The sequence below is a fragment of the Pseudophryne corroboree genome, chromosome 11 (assembly GCF_028390025.1).
Source record: "Pseudophryne corroboree isolate aPseCor3 chromosome 11, aPseCor3.hap2, whole genome shotgun sequence".
In the NCBI taxonomy this organism is placed as follows: domain Eukaryota; kingdom Metazoa; phylum Chordata; class Amphibia; order Anura; family Myobatrachidae; genus Pseudophryne; species Pseudophryne corroboree.
Window position 1 is genome coordinate 314,640,912 of NC_086454.1, and position 19,872 is coordinate 314,660,783.

Genomic DNA, 19,872 nt, shown 5'->3' on the forward strand with positions numbered 1-19,872 from the left:
CATAAAAAGGGACACTTTGCAAGAGACTGTAGATCAAGAGAAAGACAACACCATAATCATAAAATCCAAGGAATCAGGGAAGTACAGGGGAAACGATTGATGATGATGAGCATCCGAGCGTTTGAGGAGGCATCAAATCAACCAAAACCTCAGGTCATTGACACGTGGAGGAAGCCCAGGATTTGTTATCATTGTAGAAGAGAAGGGCATTATGCCAACAACTGTAATAACCCACATAAAGTTAGACCCCCTAGACCAAGAAATGAGCAAAATTACAACACACACCATTATAATCAGGGATCACATAGGCAGGAAAGGTGATTATTAGGAATGGAGGCAAGCCTGAGGTAACGGTTAATAAAGTGGGAGGTCATTCACTGAAGACACAGGAATGACCAGGTGAAAAGTTGTAAATGTATTCGTGAAAAATGTTTTTTTTTTTTTTTTTTCTCTCTCTCTCTATCCCCATCTCTGACGAGTAGTGGTAAGAATTCACACATTGCATATCCACTTGGTCCTTGCAGAAGTCTACCAAACCCCAGCATGACCTCCGCCACAATGTATTTCTGGCCAGATACAGACAGTGGAGTAATGCAGGTGCTGGTGGGGAGGGACTGCTCAAGGAGACCATTAGACACATAGATATGACAGCCTAATAAGTCTGACAATGTTTTTCTAATGCTAACAATGTTTTCTTAATGTTGACAATGTTTAAAAATGCTTTGTTTCTCTTTTCTTATTTGTGGTTATTGTCGAGTTATGTAATGTATATATGCACATGAATTGTTCTCTATCTCTTTTTTTTTTTTTTTTTTTTTTTTTTGTCTCTCTCTTCCCACTCATGTTCCCATGGTTTAAAGATGCTATGTCACCCCTCAGTTGGACCAATGGTAATGCCAGATTTTTGCTCCTTACAGAAAGATCGTCGGTTGGGAAGGAACATTGCATCACCAGAATGTTCGTTTGGAAGACTGAGAGACAGCACCTTTGAGAGGATAGCAGAACAAGAAGAACAACAAGACGAGAGAACTTATTATCGTAACAAGTTCTCTTCCCCTCAAACTGATTTCTTATACCCCCTTTACAAATTTCTTCTTTTCTCCTCCTGTAAGATGGACTTGCCCCAAGAGACTGTGATATGGATTTTCCCGTTAACCATGATGTTGACCAGAGCAGTCTGTTTCGGTGAGAGTACCAGTGAGGTCGAGAAAGGATCCAGAAAGGTCCTGATGACTGAGACGGAGGTGTAAATTTCCAATAGCAACCCAATCACCAAGCAAAGGCGAGTACCGGGCACGATCTAACAACCATGTTATCTGTAAACGTTTTCTTTGAAGGATTGTTAGTTCAAAAAGAAAACTGTATCTGTAGGCTCGGTAACAATAATGCCAATCCAGTTTTAATAACCATATGGACCAGCATCCATTGAATGACCATCACTCCTTAGTGGGTAACGTGTTAAATAAAACAGATTGTTGGGTATGCTCTCAAGTACCTCAGGGTCACAGCAAATCAGGGCTAGTACCATTTCCTTTAACGTTAGGGGAGGTACTTGAGCTAAGTGGTGGGAAACCGGTGGACAGGAGGTTTAATATCTCCAGCCCTCCTAGTTTGAAGTTCCACCAATATCATGTGGATAGGTCCCTCTTATGTTTTAATATCTCCAATCCCCGTAAGCCGGGAAATTGGGAAGTGTCATGGAGCAACCTTACCATGACCTTTTCGCATAGAGCAGATAGAATGCCTACAGATACAGAGCTTGTACGCCACATAGCTAGTAGAGGAAAATCTTTCCGGTATCGATATACCTTAGGAAATAGGACTACTAGAGTTGGAGAGGTATCACCAGGATACTGTGCACATATCGTACAAACTGATACGTGCATTAAGCAGTTGGAAGAATTAGGGTCAGGAGATTTCACCTGGAAGGTTTGTAACATGGTCATGTCCTTCTCCGTCCCTTATGTTCTCCCCGATGACGCATATTTCATATGCGGGAGAAAGGCGTACAAGTGGCTTGCCCCAAACTCTGAAGGATTGTGTTATATTGGAAAAGTATTGCCTGAAGTGATGACTGTTACACATGACAAAATGAAGGACATACACCGTGGTGCCCAAGCTCCTTATACTCACACTCATTACGAGCACCGAGTTAAAAGACAACTGTCAGAAAGGTTAGAGCATCCGGCCTCTGATCTTATCCATGAATCCACCGGGATTCAGGTTCTGGTAGCGTTAGATTTCACTCGCACCGCTCGAGGTGTGATGAATTATAGATACATTTCCGCACTCGCCAATTTGTTAGATAATATCACTGAAATGTATGATGACACGTTTAGATACACTGGAAGAGAACTTCAAGCTTACAAAACAGAACTAGTTCAGCATAGGATGGTTCTTAATTATCTTACAGCAGTAACAGGCGGATATTGTGTTACATTGGCAACACAGTACGGCATAAAGTGTTGCACGTATATCACAAATAGCACCGAGGATCCGGTAGAGGTCATAGACCAAAAGATGGACGATATTTTGCAATTAAAGTGGGAATTTCGTCGAAAACACAATCTCACCCTTGCTGCTGTAGGTAATGAGCTGACTGGTTGGGTGTCATGGTTGAACCTGCGAAATTGGTTCTCCGGTTTGGGAGACTGGGCTCAAGGAGTCATAATGGATGTTGGAAAGTTTCTACTATGTATCTTGGGTGTCGTTATATCGATTGGATTGATATTTAGATGCGGGCAGGCTTTAATGAGGTGCAAACAAAGTACAAAAGTGATGAGCTTGAGGAGTGAGGAAACCGTAATTAACCTGGATTTGATTTATGACCCAATGATAGAAACCAGAATGTGATGAAAATGCGATTATACGGTCCGTTTCTTTCACCTGTTTTTCTGCTTTTCTCCCAGATACAAAGACCCCCTTGGACGAGGAAGCTGACGAGACGAGATGTATACAGACAACGGATTGACCAAAGAAGAAGATTTGACAACTTTAAATATGGACACTTGATGAACTTTGCCATGGATCCCCAGTTTCCCTAGTACTTTTAAACTCGCGCTAGCCCAACATTTTTTTGTAAATCTGATGGCTCAGACAAAGCTATTTGCTCATGCCCAAGGAGCAATACAGCGCAAAGAAGACGACTCTCAACAGATACCGAACACAACTTCAACAACAGATGTACATTTCCCTGACATAGAATATCATTGCATTTTTCGTAAGTGTTCTTTATCTTCATCTCTACAACCCTCAGGTAACGACACACATAGACGATAGGGAATACAGGCACAGATATCAGCAACCACATACCTCCCCCATTCATGTATCATCAACTAAAATGTGCATCCCCATTTTGTTACAACCACAGCCGAAATGAGCTCGGTAGAGTTTGACAGCCCATCCACAGACCTGTACCACAGGATAGAAGGAATTCAAATGTATACTTCGCAATACCTCGAAGCTTGATTTACCACACGTACGGCACGATGATACATGACCCTCCAAACATGGACTCATACACACATGCTTCTACTTTCTCACTAGGTCATACCCTTTTCACACCTACTCCTCTCTTCTTCCTTACCCCAACCATGGAAATCAATTAACCCCTGACTTACATTTTTCTCTTTAAATATTTTAGAAGGTGGCAGTTATTATTGACTGCCAAAGGGTGGACTGTCAAAGTCAGAAAAATGTCTCTATGCACGTTGCCATATTTGCACCGCACACTGGTCCGCGCTGCGCATGCGTACGCTCTCCCGTGAAGGCGCATACCCGCGATAGCGTGCACTCGCAGGCGCGGTATGCGTATTTACGGTAGAGTTTATGTAGTCGTAGCGTGCGACTCATTCGTTACAAATGTTCACAATTAATGTAGTTTGTAGATCATGGTCACCTTGATAGATTCTGAAAGTCTGGTTAAAATAGAAGGTCCCTGTTTAGAGGAATCCCTCTTTGTATTGTACGAAGGGTCTGACAGGAATCATACAGCAGTGTTTGGTACCCATCGGAAGAGTATTTAATTAGTAATATTCCGGTGTTGGTTTGGAGCGTATTAATCGCTCGTGCGAATAGTTATGGACATAAGAAGTTTATGTCCATTTCTATTATTTACTCATACTCAGGTATGCGGCGGGAAACCTAGTTTCCCACCCACCTGAGCTGTTGGAAATCGTCACAGCCCACCTGTATGAATCACCCTATGACCTTTTGTTATGATGCAGGGCCGAATTCCGACGTCCAATGGACAATGGGATTGTAGGGACTGTAGGATTGCATTGTGTGTGGGGCATAAATAGGCAGGCCGACCACATCCAGCTCTCACTCTTCAACGGTTCTCATTGCTGAAAATCGGGTGCTGGATGTCCAGGCGCATGCGATCGTTTCCCCTTGTGCGTAAGTTTTCTCTCCGTAATCATATTGTCTTTCTGTGAGCCAATTTCTCTCATCTCTCTCTCTCTCTCCCTGTTCTGTTCTCTCATATCTCCCCTAGACTAGGCTAGTATTGTATTGTATTAGATAGTATTGTATTGTATTGCATTTAGGTCAGTGTAGTATTGTCTTTTTGTATTTATTGTTTAGTTCTGTGGTTAGGAAGTCTCTGTTATATTGTAGTGTATCATTTGTACTGTTATCCCCTTTTACAAATATATTAGATATAATACAGTTAATAGGCTTTGGAACCTAAACCAGTATCTGTGTATTTTCTATAGTGTTAAGTGTTCACTTGAGCGTCGGTGACGCTCAAGCAGCTTTGTAGTTAGTCAGGTTACACAAGGTTGCACTTACACCCTGTATTCACATTAAGTTATTCTGTGTATTTCATTGGTATAAGGTTTAAGCATTAAGGTATAGCGTTGTGAGCGTCTGCGCCGCTGGTGACCTCCTCGTGGTCTCGAGCGTATGCTACGCCATAGCGAATCATTACTCTGGTCATAACCAATAACGTGTCCTGTGATCACTGGGCCGTGAGCGAACGTGACGCTTGAGCGTCTCGCCTACGGCGGAGCGATCGTTACGCAAATAGCGTACCCTTACGGTACTTCTTAAGTAAGCAGCGTACAGTGTTCTTAGACTTCATAAAGGGTTGTTTATACGACAAAGGAATTTAGCATTGTCAGTGTGAGCGCCTTATCCACCTTAGGGGGTGTTTCCCAGCGCGCCCTAACCTCTGGTGGGAAAGGGTATAATGCCAACAACTTCTTTGAAATTAGCACTTTTCTATCGGGGGTAACCCACGCTTCATCACACACATCATTCAATTCCTCTGATTCTGGGAAAAATACAGGTAGTTTTTTCACCCCCCACATAATACCCCTTTTTGAGGTACCAGCAGTATCAGAGATCTGTAACGCCTCCTTCATTGCCGTGATCATATAACGTGTGGCCCTATTGGAAAATACGTTTGTTTCTTCACCGTCGACACTAGATTCATCTGTGTCGGTACCCGTGTCGACTGACTGAGGTAAAGGACGTTTTACAGCCCCTGACGGTGTCTGAGACGCCTGAACCGGTACTAACTGGTTTGCCGGGCGTCTTATTTCGTCAACTGACTTTTGCAGTGTGCTGACATTATCACGTAATTCCATAACTAAAGCCATCCATTCCGGTGTCGACTCCCTAGGAGGTGACATTACCATCATCGGCAATTGCTCTGCCTCCACACCAACATCGTCCTCATACATGTCGACACACACGTACCGACACACAGCAGCCACACAGGGAATGCTCTAATCGAAGACAGGACCCCTTAGCCCTTTGGGGAGACAGAGGGAGAGTTTGCCAGCACACACCAAAAGCGCTATAAATGTATAAAAACAACCCTAGAAGGTGTTGTTTACTATATATGCGCTCTTAATATATAAATATCGCCAATTTATGCCCCCCTTCTCTTTGTTACCCTGTTTCTGTAGTGCAGTGCAGGGGAGAGTCCTGGGAGCCTTCCTCACCAGCGGAGCTGAGCAGGAAAATGGCGCTGAGTGCTGAGGAGAATAAGCTCCGCCCCTTTTTCGGCGGGATTTTTCTCCCGGTTTTTAAGAAACTGGCCTGGGTCAAAATACATACATATAGCCTTAATGGGTATATGTGATGTATTTCTTTTGCCACTAAAGGTAATTATATTGCTGCCCAGGGCGCCCCCAGCAGCGCCCTGCACCCTCCGTGACTGAGTCAGTGAGCCGTGTGACAACAATGGCGCACAGCTGCAGTGCTGTGCGCTACCTTCATGAAGACTGTGGAGTCTTCTGCCGCCTGTTTTCCGGACCTCCGTTCTGCCGTCTCTTCAGCGTCTGTAAGGGGGATCGGCGGCGCGGCTCCGGGACGAACCCCAGGCTGACCTGTGTTCCGACTCCCTCTGGAGCTAAGTGTCCAGTAGCCTAAGACTCCAATCCATCCTGCACGCAGGTGAGTTGGAAATCTCTCCCCTAAGTCCCTCGATGCAGTGATCCTGTTGCCAGCAGGAATCACTGAGATTGAAACCTAAAAAAAAACTTTTCTAAACAGCTCTTTAAGAGAGCCACCTAGATTGCACCCTCTCGGACGGGCACAAAAACCTAACTGAGGCTTGGAGGGGGGTCATGGGGGGAGGAGCCAGTACGCACCATGTGACCTAAAAGCTTTTTTAGATGTGCCCTGTCTCCTGCGGAGCCCGCTATTCCCCATGGTCCTGACGGAGTCCCCAGCATCCACTAGGACGTTAGAGAAATATATATATATATATATATATATATATATTTATTTATTTATTACACACACACATAAACATTATGGGCAGAATTTAAATGTGTGACCAACTGTCCCCCACCACCTGCGATTGCGCCCTCCGGTAGCTAATCAAATGTTGCCAAGAAGTTCATTTCAGCTCGCTACCACCAGGGTGGCCCGCGGCCGTTACTTTAGTCGGGTGTAGGTGCTTTGCGCGCCTAAACCAGAGTGTAATGGACATGATCAGCGGGGGCAATTGACTATCGCCCCGCGATCTCACGTCACTTGTCATGTTTTACCATTCCGGTTCTCAATAGAGCCAACATCTGGACTCTGAACTGGCCAGTCCATCTGGGTTGCCCAATTATCTGCATACCAGCCCAGCGTTGCCCTGGAAACAAGATACTGAACAGACTACGATGATCCACCCTTACAAACTCTGTTAGAACCTTTTGCTAAGCCATTTCGTTAGCATATGATATAATCAGTGACCCTCTTCCATGTTTTATACCTTTACAGACACGTGTCTGTTGCAGGAGAACAACTCTCACTACTTAGGCCTGATTATCTGATACATGACATACCTCTCTCACTTCTTAGGCTATCCCTCTCTCTCACTCCTTAGGCCTGATTATCTGATACATTACATACCTCTCTCACTTCTTAGGCTATCCCTCTCTCTCACTCCTCCGGCCTGATTATCTGATACATTACATACCTCTCTCACTTCTTAGGCTATCCCTCTCTCTCACTACTTAGGCCTGATTATCTGATACATTACATACCTCTCTTACTTCTTAGGCTATCCCTCTCTCACACTCCTTAGGCCTGATTATCTGATACATTACATACCTCTCTCACTCCTCCGGCCTGATTATCTGATACATTACATACCTCTCTCACTTCTTAGGCTATCCCTCTCTCTCACTCCTTAGGCCTGATTATCTGATACATTACATACCTCACTCACTCCTCCGGCCTGATTATCTGATACATTACATACCTCTCTCACTTCTTAGGCTATCCCTCTCTCTCACTACTTAGGCCTGATTATCTGATACATGACATACCTCTCTCACTTCTTAGGCATTCCCTCTCTCTCACTACTTAGGCCTGATTATCTGATACATGACATACCTCTCTCACTTCTTAGGCTATCCCTCTCTCTCACTCCTCCGGCCTGATTATCTGATATATTACATACCTCTCTCACTTCTTAGGCTATCCCTCTCTCTCACTACTTAGGCCTGATTATCTGATACATTACATACCTCTCTCACTTCTTAGGCTATCCCTCTCTCTCACTACTTAGGCCTGATTATCTGATACATTACATACCTCTCTCACTTCTTAGGCTATCCCTCTCTCTCACTCCTCCGGCCTGATTATCTGATATATTACATACCTCTCTCACTTCTTAGGCATTCCCTCTCTCTCACTACTTAGGCCTGATTATCTGATACATTACATACCTCTCTCACTTCTTAGGCATTCCCTCTCTCTCACTACTTAGGCCTGATTATCTGATACATGACATACCTCTCTCACTTCTTAGGCTATCCCTCTCTCTCACTCCTCCGGCCTGATTATCTGATACATGACATACCTCTCTCACTTCTTAGGCTATCCCTCTCTCTCACTCCTTAGGCCTGATTATCTGATACATGACATACCTCTCTCACTTCTTAGGCTATCCCTCTCTCTCACTACTTAGGCCTGATTATCTGATACATTACATACCTCTCTCACTTCTTAGGCTATCCCTCTCTCTCACTCCTTAGGCCTGATTATCTGATACATTACATACCTCTCTTACTTCTTAGGCTATCCCTCTCTCTCACTCCTCCGGCCTGATTATCTGATACATGACATACCTCTCTCACTTCTTAGGCTATCCCTCTCTCTCACTCCTCCGGCCTGATTATCTGATACATTACATACCTCTCTCACTTCTTAGGCTATCCCTCTCTCTCACTCCTTAGGCCTGATTATCTGATATACTGTATCCCTCTCTCATCCGTGTTTATGGTCAATGTTTCAAAGAACCAATGTTTTTCATTAGGACCCACATAGTGAACGTGAACAAAAATCTCACCCAAGTAAACAGGGATGTCTTACATCTTCTCTGAATGCTGCCTTCTTCTATAATATATAGCACAACACACACACACACACACACACACACACACACACACACACACACACACACACACCCTCCCCCCCTCTACTGCCTGGGTGTTTTACTATCATCACAGCCCTAAGCTGAGTGCATCATATACTGGGCATGATTCAGAGGTGGATGGAGACGCGCCGATCGCCTGCGACTTTATGCAAATATCGCTACAAAGCGGTTCCCTTGTGTACATCCATGCGTATGACTGTGCAAGGACAGAAGCCCACTGTGATCATCTACAGATGCTGTAATACAGCTTGGTGCGTCTTTAAATACCACCATCAGTCTTGCAGCAGCTCTCTGGCAGGGGCTGAGGTTCTGTCTGGGAACGGCCACCAATGTAAGCGATACAGCGTCTGTGGACAAAACCCCCTATTACACTCCCATAACACGGACCAGCTCCGTGCGGCTGTTTAACCTCCCACCAGGAGTGCTTGACAATTTCCCTAGACCGATACCGTATGTCTCAATCACTGCAGCGCCTGTGTGCGTACGTTCTGCATAACACGCGCCGAAGGATTTCTCAGGGATCTCTGTACATGTATGTGCAGTAGCAAAGGAATCAACTACAGCAACATCAACTGTCGCGGGCGGCGGTTAATGAGGCCCATCGATCTGTCACCTGTATTTGGAGAATGCCACTTTCTCCCTTGGCGTGTGCAGCACCCGTCCCAGTATCATATCCTGGGTGTGATAAACAATTTATAAATTGATTAATGCATCTGATCTGCCATCTAAAATGATGGGACATTGGCAAAGGGGGAGGGGGGGGGGGGGGGGGGGGGTTGGGGTTAGCCACGTAAAATGCTTGTTGTGACGCAAAAAGTGCAGTTTGGGCACCCAAACGGGTCATTTTTTTGCACATTTCAGCTCGCCAGCACATGGGCTGCAAGCTGAAATGTGTCTCCCTGCGGCTCAGCATGCCCGAACGGAGCAACGACTGAACTACTCTGAGCGGCACCCACTTACTACTATGAGTGCAAACTCTGCAATTTGGGTGTCCCAACGGGAGTCTGGTCGCCCAAAGCAGGAGGTTAGACGGGTTTAGCGCTTTGGGCCCGACATGCGCAATAAAATATCAATCATGACATTTGTTTGGGCGTCTAAACAGTCCCGTTTAGACGGGAATTTTAGACACCCAAACCAATTTGTTCGGCTCCAAAGGGTAAAAAAAAATAAAAAAAAATATTCAATTCAGCATGTTCCTAAAGTTCTACAACTGCGCACAGCGCCAGGTTTATATCACTGAACATTAACTATTCCAGCACAGCAGGGTCAATCTATTCACATTAAAGTGCGAGTTTGGGGGAAACCCAGCTCAGTAAGTGCCGAGCACGCCCCTACTGACGTCGCGTGGATTGCATGCGTCGTCTTCCGGTCAGCCCTGCTGCACGGCCTGTGACCCAATGCATAGTAATGAAGGACAGAACAGTGATCGTTCCCTCCTTCAATAAAGCTTCCTGGTGTGTACTGCACAGTCTGGAACCTGATCCCTAGAGGAGTTAGCCCACCAGGCAATGGGGGCCACTGGGGAGGTGGGAGGGGGGGCCTGTACCCCTGTGGGCCAGGCCAACCCTATGTATGGCCAATCGGGCATGGTCCAAGCCAAAGGGAATTCAGCCCGACCAGTGGGACAATTGCCCATCGTTAGGGGTGTAGCTCCCCTTAAGGTGCGTACACACGGTGAGATTTTTTCTTACAATTTTGACTATATAGTCAAAATTGTAAGAAAAGTTAGTGCAGATCGCAAGGTGGAAGTCACCTCGCGATCCCGATTCGATACCGATGCGCGGTCGGCATCGCAAGAATAGATAGACTGTGCAGGCAAGTAAATTTTGACTATCACTATAGAAGAGGTAGTCAAAATTGACACTTAGCCAAAATCGCACATAGTCAGTATCGCAAGCACATAAGGAGTGTGTTTGCGATACTGACTATGTGCCGACCTAGCCCCTGACGCATAGTGAGAATCGGGCATAGCCCGAATCTCACCGTGTGTATGGGGCATAAGACAATGATCTGATCCATTAATTACTTTTATTGCTACTTTTTGGGGGATTTTTTTTGTGTAAACGGCACACTCTTTTGTATTACACACCTGCCCAAATATTCATAAGCATCTAAGCCAGTGATCTCCAACCCGTAGCTCGCGAGCTACCGGTAGCTCGCCGTAGTATTTTCGGTAGCTCACAGCGCACAGGCTTGGGCAGTCACTGGCACTCCTCCTCCCTTCATTTTTAATATGGTGCCGGCCGTCAGCCAATCAGAGCTCGGGGACCGGCAGTGGCGGCACCTGATTGGAGGCCGGACCGCGAGTTTTGATTGGCTCACTTACCGGCACCATATTTTAAATGCCCGCCGCCGCCGGAGACTGCCACCCTCACCGCAGCAGCTGTCTGGACTTCATAGGAGAGGCACACGCTGCGCTCTCCTCCCCTTCCGTCCCTCATATAGGAGAAGCAGCACCGGCGGCAGTAGAAGAAGCCAGCAAGGGTTAGCACTGTGTGGGGCACTGTATCGGTCACTGCGAGGGGGCATTATTTGAATATCTGGCACTGCTGGGAGGCATTATTTGAATATCTGGCACTGCTGAGGGGCATTATTTGAATATCTGGCACTACACGGGGGGCATTACCTGTAGTTGAGAGGCCACACCCATTTTCGCAGGAACGCATGCGCATTGGGGGGAGGGGGGAGGTCCTTCAAAGGTTTTATTTCCCGAAAGTAGCTCACACCCCAAGTAAGGTTGGAGACCACTGATCCATGCTATAAGCATTTGGGCGCAATTTGCGCTTACACCTCCTCATGGAACCGTTGTTTGGGGACAGAGTACGTACAAGCATACATTAAGGGCGAGTTCATGCAAACGAATCTCAAGTACACCAAAGACGCACATGCGCCCATCCGGTGGCATTCCCATTTATTTTTTTAAGCAGGCTATTTGTATTTAACCAACTTGAATGTGTACTTTATAACTGTATTTGTATGTGTATTTAACATGGTAAGTGCGACTTAGTATATCAATAATACTGTACAGACTCTGGGACTGATTCAGAAATGTACGCAAGCCGGACTGCGCATGTGTCTAAGTCGGACAGCGCATGCGTCGCCATGGTCTTGCGATGGCGTTCGCAGAGAGGATTTATTTGCAAAGTGTTTGATAGTCGGGCACTGTTTGGGGGGGAGGTCATGGGCAGTGGCGGCATAAACAGGCGTGTCACAGCCGTTTTCGAGACACGTCTCAGCCTGCGCAAAACGTTATATCAGTTGCACTAAAAAGCGTCCCAATGAAGAGTTCTTATGTACAAGGATGAATTCTTCTAATTTCAACAGTGTCTTCTAAAAGCACACTAATGCTTAAATGATGCAGACGGGTGGATAAGATACCTTAATATGAGGACCTGACACTAACTTTATGTAAGCATCTACCTTTTAACTTACAGATGTGCCTCAAAGCACCACGCAGCGGGAGATGCCTAGCATGGGTGAGCAGACAAGTCCCGTGCAACTCTGCTAACATTAGGCGTCTTTTTCTTTTTTTTTTTGTCGGAAATGCGTCTTACTTGCATTGCCATGTGAATAAGACGTACAAGCAGACTCTGCTGATTAAAACGATATGCGGCATGCCTATATTCTCTGTGCAACTTTGGCTGTATCTGCATATGAAATGCTGCGTTAGTGATTTCCAGGAAAGCAATGTAGCATAGTATTTTGTGTGCAATATATATATTTTTTTGCATTTTAATGGGAAAATATTAACAAAAACACGCTAGGCGCTACAGTCACGTCATGGCTAGAAGGGCTGTGCAACAAGCAGGGAGGCAGGATGTAAGTGGACACATCTGTATCTACACACAGTTTGTTGTTTCGGGCCTGCTTGGGGAGCACCTGCCCCTTTGGAATTGTGAAAACTACTCACTTATCAGCAGAGTTTCCAGCTTTATAAACTCCGAATTGGAGTTTAGCATTTACTACCACCGCCGCCAACTCACATCTCCTGGTGTGAACCATGCCCATCTGTTACACCTGCCGAGTTAGCCTTTCTGTCAGACCCATTTTACGCAAAGAATGTCCAACTCCACATAAGCAGAGGCTCTTAACAAGTATATATGTAACTTTCACATTGTCCTGGCTTCTCAGAGCACACTTAAAGAAAAATATGGTACAACATATCCTACACCTACAGTGCCAACAGCTACTAGAGCATCACATTTAACCACTATACATAGGGTTTTACCTACATACTTACAAATATTTTACTCCATCCAGGTGGGAGATAAATACCGGCCAGTTTCTGACCTCTTCACCCCATTGTGCGCTACCAAGCTCCCACTCTTCATTTACATTCGCAACTGTCCCGCACCTTTCCCACATTACTCTCCTGCCCCAAAACTCCCTTCAACAAGCTTTTGAACACCCTACTTACCCCTGACCGATGTATTAGGCTGCCCCTTTGCCATAATTTTCCCTCTTTAGCACGTAATCTCCTATATAATAGCCCAGATCTGTGACTCTGTGCCTGGGCCTCTATAACGCTGGGCCACGCCCCTTTTCCTATACTTTCAATGGAAGCTTGGAGAGTCAAAAATCGGTAGAGACCATAAAAAAAAGGTCCGGTACCTGCCAAAAAGGTACAGCTGGAGGGTATGCCACTGCATCTGCAGCAAGTCTCTGCATTGTAGAGAGGGAAAAAACATCCTTATACTGCAGTATCCTATGTCCTGCTGCCAGTGCGCCTGCCCCCTCCGGCATCAACAATCCCCACTACCTAGCCGCAGCGCAGGTGCATCAAAAGCTGCTGCGGCCACCGGCATAGATGTGTATGAAAGCGGCGCAGCGGAAGGCTTTCATAGCCCTCCCTGCGCCGCATACTCTCTGAGCCCCGGAGCCTCCTCTGCGCGTGATGTCACAGAACTGCCTCCCAGCCACAGCCGTGCCCAGATCCCTAGAGGCCCTGACTCCACAACACAGCACCTGGCCTGCCGGCCTGGAAGCCCCGAGATAGCTAATGTAATGGATAGAGTGGGTGATATCGCAGAGGGTAATGTCTGGACGCTGAATCAATGTAAAAGGTGACAGTGCTGCGCAGTGCAGTGGGTGTGCCGTCAGGGCCGATGCTAGGGTGTTCGACGCCCCCCTGCACCCTCGCATACTTTACAAAGGCACAGCGCACATAATACCCCCTGTAGTAGAGACACTTACACATGTAACGCCCCCCTGTACCAGTGACGCTTACACACGTAACGCCCCTCTGTACCAGTGACGCTTAGACACGTAACGCCCCTCTGTACCAGTGACGCTTAGACACGTAACGCCCCCTGCACCAGTGACATTTACACACGCAACGCCCCCCTGTAACAGTGATGCTTACACACATTATGCCGCAGTAACACACACACATATTTATATATATATATATATAATATATATATATATATATATATATATATATATATGTATATATTACATATACACACACACACACACACACATACTGTACATAAATTACACACATACACAGTCACACATATATACAGTATACACAGACACTGTATATACACACACACACACACTCTCTCTCTTTCCAGACACTTACCTAATTAAGTCTGGTTGGCCGAAGCTGTAGCAGCTCATCCTCCTGCTGCAGCATGGTCCTGTCTAGTAGCTCCGCCCCTTATTCCCATCAAGCTCCACCCCCTTTGACTCCCACCCCACCACTGAATGTCACACAGGGGAGGGGGAGAGGAGGCTTTGTGCTGCCGGCGCCGAGGGGGAGAGGTGGTTTTGTACTGCCGGCGCCGCTGCATGTGTGTCAGCAGCCCTCAGCAGCAGCAGGGATAGCAGCAACAGCTCAGCACAGCACAGGGATGCAGAGCAGGGAGAACGCCTTTCCTTCCTGGCGCCTCCCTGCACTGCATACCTTTGCTGAGCGGCTAGCGTCGGGCCTGTGTGCAGTGTCAGCATTCTCACCTTTTACATTGATTCAGGCAGTCAGTCAGTTCTACCAGCCAGTCACTATTGTTAGCACCAGTGTCCCAACACGCCGCATTACAGGGAAGTAGACGCACTCAATAAACTACAGCTGCCAGCAGCACTTAGCGCTGAAGCATTCCGGCCCTTAGGGCTGCTGGGAGCTGTAGTTTATTGAGTGCATCTTCTTCCCTGTAATGCGGCGCGTTGGGACACCGGCGCTAACAATAGTGATTGGCTGCTGTGCGAGTCTCCGGGAGAGCCATTGCCAAAGGGAGGACAGCAGCTTAGCTGCTGACAGTAGGAAAAGCAGGAGAAGCATTACCCGCCCCTCCCCCACTCACAGTACCTCCGGGCCCCATCCGCGGCACCCCCACACATCCCCTCCAGCACCTGCGGTAGCTCCGGACCCCCGCCCCCACCAGCAGTAACCCCACACCCGCCCCACCACCGCATCCTCCCCTCCCCCACCCGGGGCACACCTGCAACTGCTCCTCCCCCACCTACGGTGGCTCCGGCCCCCCACCCGCGGCACCCACGCACCCTCCCCCACCCGCGGTTCCACCGCACCAGCCCCTCCCTCACCTGCGGGAACACCGCAAACGCCCCTCCCGCGGCACCCCTGGTTCCCATCCGCGTCTTCCCCGCCACTCCCCCAACCAAAGCACCTACTAGATGATTTATCAGGCCCTGCGTGCACTGTTCACACCATTGCAAGGGGCTTCGACCCCTTAACCATTGCACGCCCTTTGTCCGTGCAATATTTAACCACTCACACAATTATGATTGGAGGTAATACTCCATATAATAAAAATACTGCACGCCACAAAGGTGTGCAAGGGTTAAAGGGGCGTAGCCCCTTACGACGGTGTGAAGAACGCCCGTAGGGCGCGATGAATCCCCTAGTATACAGTGTATTCAGCTTATTCTATAGAGCACAAGCTGATCTGTTACTAACGCCTTAATATCTCATCTGACAGACACCACTGCGGGTACTTGGACAAACCACTAGTCACTTACTATTAAACTGGCATTTGTTAACTATAAAGGAATTGAAGCTGGGTCCACACTATACGATATACTGGACGATGTTGCGATCCACCCACTTTATCTTTAGATGAGTTGGGTGGTCTTATCATTCCATCAGATGTGCTGCACATAAGATGGGACGATGCAATGGACTACACAGTCTTGCAACAATACATTGCACAGTCACACAACGGATCATGTAGGGTGTACAGCGACAAATATATAGTTGCATCACATCACAGCCTTGCACCATCATTTAGGTGTGTACCCTGCTAAATTTAATGGAACAATGGACACCTACTGACAAACTATGGGGTCGATTCTATTCGGCAACTAATGAATAGCGCCGGGAATTAGCTCCCGACGCTATTCAATTCAGCAACTAATTACCTGCAATTGTCGGGAATTCTTCTCTCATCCCCGGGGGATGAGAAGAGAAACCCGACAAAAGTGCTGCCTCGCGGCCGGCGCGAGGCTGATTCTGTCGGGAATCAGCCTCGCGCCGGGGAGTTAAGTCGGAGAATGCCCGTTCTCCCGACAAAACTACCTGTTTTGTCGGCGAGAACGGGCCATCGCCGACGTAACTAGTTGCTGAATTGAATAGCGTCGGGAGCTAATTCCCGGCGCTATTCATTAGTTGCCGAATAGAATCGACCCCTATGGGTGATAAACTGGCAGGGGAAAAAAAAACAAAAAAACACAACAACTCACATCAATCTCCCCCTCGTCAATTTCTCCATCATCTTCCTCTTTCTTTTTCTCATTCTTCACATCCAAGGGGGACTCTTCCTTCTCTTTGTCCTCTTCATCGTCAGCTCCGAGCTTCTCTGTGTCGTCTTCCTGGTTAGGAACTGTTGGTTCTTCTGGGACCTCCTCGTCATAATCCAGTTCATGCTCATCCAGTTCTCGTATGACTGAGGAGGCTTCATCAGGTAGTTCATTAGGTCCCTCATCACCTCCTTTACTGATAATAGGAGACTGGTGCAAGTCTCCAGTCTGCTCGCTATCTGAGCCGGGAGACTTCACCTCACTCACATTGTCCTCTTCATCAGAACGAAGAGGTGACTTAATAGACTGTCTCTCTTGGTCACCTGAACCAAAAGGTCTTTCTTTTTTCTCCTTTGTAACAGGTTCTAATTCAGTTTTCCCCTCTGGAGAGGAATTAGAGACAGTTCTTTCATCTGTGGTGGCCTCAGAGATGGGCTCTGGCATGGCTTTTTCCTCCGGGACAGATTTTGGGGACAGGTTGTTGTTTGAGAATGGGGAGGCGCGATCTCCCAAGCCTGAGTCTGGGACAACAGTATCAGGTGATGCTTTATTGTCTAGAATGTCAATATTGCTCTCTTCCTCTTTATCCAACTCATGGTGCGGAGTGTGATTTCGGTCATCATCCTCTTCTTCATCGGTGAGGTCAGGCAGGAAATTTTCAGGAGAAAGCGGGTCCCGTTCAGGACTCTCTGCTGCAGCCATCTGTCAAAAGTACCTTTAAAATAAAAGATTTAAAAGTATGGAGTATAACTTACAATAGAATAAAGATGACTTTACAGACCACAAAAAGTTCTTTAATTACATTACACGCTGTGAAAGTGAGAAAATAATCACACAGGTGCATGAACAAAATGTTTCCAGAGCTTATTCTAGATTACGCCCTATCATTCATTCCACATGGCCACAGCCGGACTCCCTCACTTATGATGCGCATACAATGGTGGTCTGTATCCAGTGCAAAGCTACATTCAGTGCAACATTTATTATAATATAGGTAATTGGCCTCTATGGAAAATGCAGTTCCTGAGATCCCGTTCGTACCAGGAGCAGAGGATACATTAATCATAGAGACTACATATCGCTTAGTTGTGCCGGCCACCTGGGACACACACTTTATTCCCTGAAGACAAAATGGTTAAGTCTGGTATACTGGTAATGGTGTACGCCTGATCTCTGCTACAGTAACCAAGCTGTGAGTGGAGCTCTCAGTATGTACTATTCATATGTAGGAAATTCAATGTACTCCCCAAAATACATTAAGAAGAGGGGAGGGCAGCAGTAAGGCAGTATCCTCCAGAGGGGGTCTCCCCTGGAAGGAAGGGAGGGGGGTTTCTCCAGAAGGAAGGGCAGAAGGGGGCCAGGGTCTCCTCTGGAAGGTAGGGCAGATGTAATGGGTCTGTGGTCTACTCCAGAAGGGAGGGCAGAAGTAAGGGAAGATATATGCCTGATCTCTACTACAGTGACCAAGCTGGGAGCGGAGCTCAAAGCACGTACTATTGATATGTAGGTAATTCAGTGTACGCACTTAAAGACCTTAAGAGAAGAGGAGGGCAGCAGTAGGGGGTATTCTCCGGAGAGGGCAGAATTAAGAGGAAGGAGGGGGTCTCCTCCGGAAAAGAGAGCAGAAGTAATGGGGAGAGGGGGGGGGGGGGGGGGGGGGTGTCTAGAGATAGGTTCCTCCAGGGGGAAGCAGAAAGCAGAAGCACTGGAGGGGGGGGGGGCAGAAATAAGGGGGATCAGAAGGGTCACCTCTAGAAGGGAAGGTAGAAGTAATGGGTGTCTACTCCAGAAGGGAGGGCAGAAGCAAGGGGGTTCTGAAGGGTCTCCTCCAGAAGGGGGATCAGAAGGCTGGATCTCCTCCAGAAGAGGGCAGAAGTAAGGGGGATCTACTTCAGAAGGGAAGGGCAGAGGTGAGGGAGGGGGTCTCCTCTGTAGAGAAGGGCAGAAATAATGGGTATCAGAAGGCTGGGTCTGCTCCAGAAGAGGGCAGAAGGGGGATCTATTCCAGAAGGGAGGGCAGAGGTGAATTAGAAGGCTGGGTCTCCTCCAGAAGAGGGCAGAAGTAAGGAGAAAAGGGGTCTACTCCAGAAGGGAGGGTGGTCTCCTCTGTAGAGGAGGGCAGAAGTAAGGGGCATCAGAAGGATGGGTCTCCTCCAGAAGAGGGCAGAAGTCAGGGGCCTCGCCTTCTGAGGAGAAGACAATACTCAGGGGTCTCCTCCGGAGATGTGGCCCCCAGTAAGGAGCCCCTAGCTTAGCGTGGCGCCCTGTACAGTGAACCCCAGCACAGCACGGGGCGCCTCGGTGAGGGGAAGGCCGGGGTCGGCTGAGCGGTTATTAGAGGCTCGGTCTCCAGCCGGATGTCAGGTGGATGCGGCCGGGGCCTCCTCTTCCCGGTGCCGCCGCTTACCTGAGAGGACGGTCCGGGCTGCTCGCTCACACACCGAGTGACGGGATCCCTCAGGCCGCCTCGCCCGACGTCATCACCCGGCGCCGCCGCTGTTATCCCGCCCATACCCAGTCACTCACACACTGGTTGTCTGCTGCGCCTCCCCCCGTGCCTGACATTACTACCCATACCGTAACCCGGCCGGGCCTGAGTGAGGAGAGAGCCCAGTGCTGCCTGTATGTATCTCTCAGTAGTACTACAAGTCCCAGCATGCCTGCCTGCCTTGCGCTGGGGTCCCTGATTGATGGGGATGTGACGTCCTTGGGGGGATATTCATTCCATTTTGGGGTAAAATTGACAAATTTGCGTAATTATGTGGTAAAACTCAAAAATTTGCGTCACTTACGTCTCCGTACCGCGGCGATCACTTGCATCTCTGTACGACGGCGATCACTTATGACTCCATACTGCGGCGATGTGTAATGCGCTATGGGGAAATTGTGAGCAAAGGTTGGAAAACGCCAGGGCATGGGCTCCGATAAGACCCCGCACTGGTGAATGCTGAAAAGTAAGGTGATCGCTCCTGTGATGCATATGTGACAATTACCAGAGAGGGGTCCATCGGTTCCTCCACTCGAAATACTGCGGAAATGTGCTACAATGGGCTAATGCCATCTAAACGGCATGCAGTTAATTTGCCGGCTGTCAGGATCCTGGCGGTCAGTATGCCGACACCCGGAATACCGGCACATCAAGGCTGTTCCTAGTCGTGGGTGTCCACAACACTCATAGAGTGGGAATAGATCCTGTGGCGAGCACAGTGAGCCCACAAAGGGACTTT

The 19,872-nt window shown here is 47.7% G+C and overlaps 1 protein-coding gene across 4 annotated transcripts in view; it reads right to left on the reverse strand.

Annotated features, from left to right (window-relative positions):
• The window catches only part of ZC3H18 (zinc finger CCCH-type containing 18), a 182,130-nt gene extending 162,670 nt beyond the window's left edge, over window positions 1-19,460 (reverse strand). For 2 of the 4 annotated variants that reach the window (XM_063945651.1, XM_063945648.1), the window contains exons 1-2: window positions 19,053-19,245; window positions 16,589-17,360 (exon numbers count right to left, since the gene is read on the reverse strand). In XM_063945651.1, coding sequence (XP_063801721.1) covers window positions 16,589-17,347 — 759 coding nt within the window. In that variant the 5' untranslated portion in view covers window positions 17,348-17,360; window positions 19,053-19,245. Of the gene's footprint in view, window positions 1-16,588; window positions 17,361-19,052; window positions 19,247-19,437 lie in introns of those variants that run through there. The other 2 variants (XM_063945649.1, XM_063945650.1) reach the window with 2 other exon arrangements.
• Window positions 19,461-19,872: the final 412 nt, after the last annotated feature.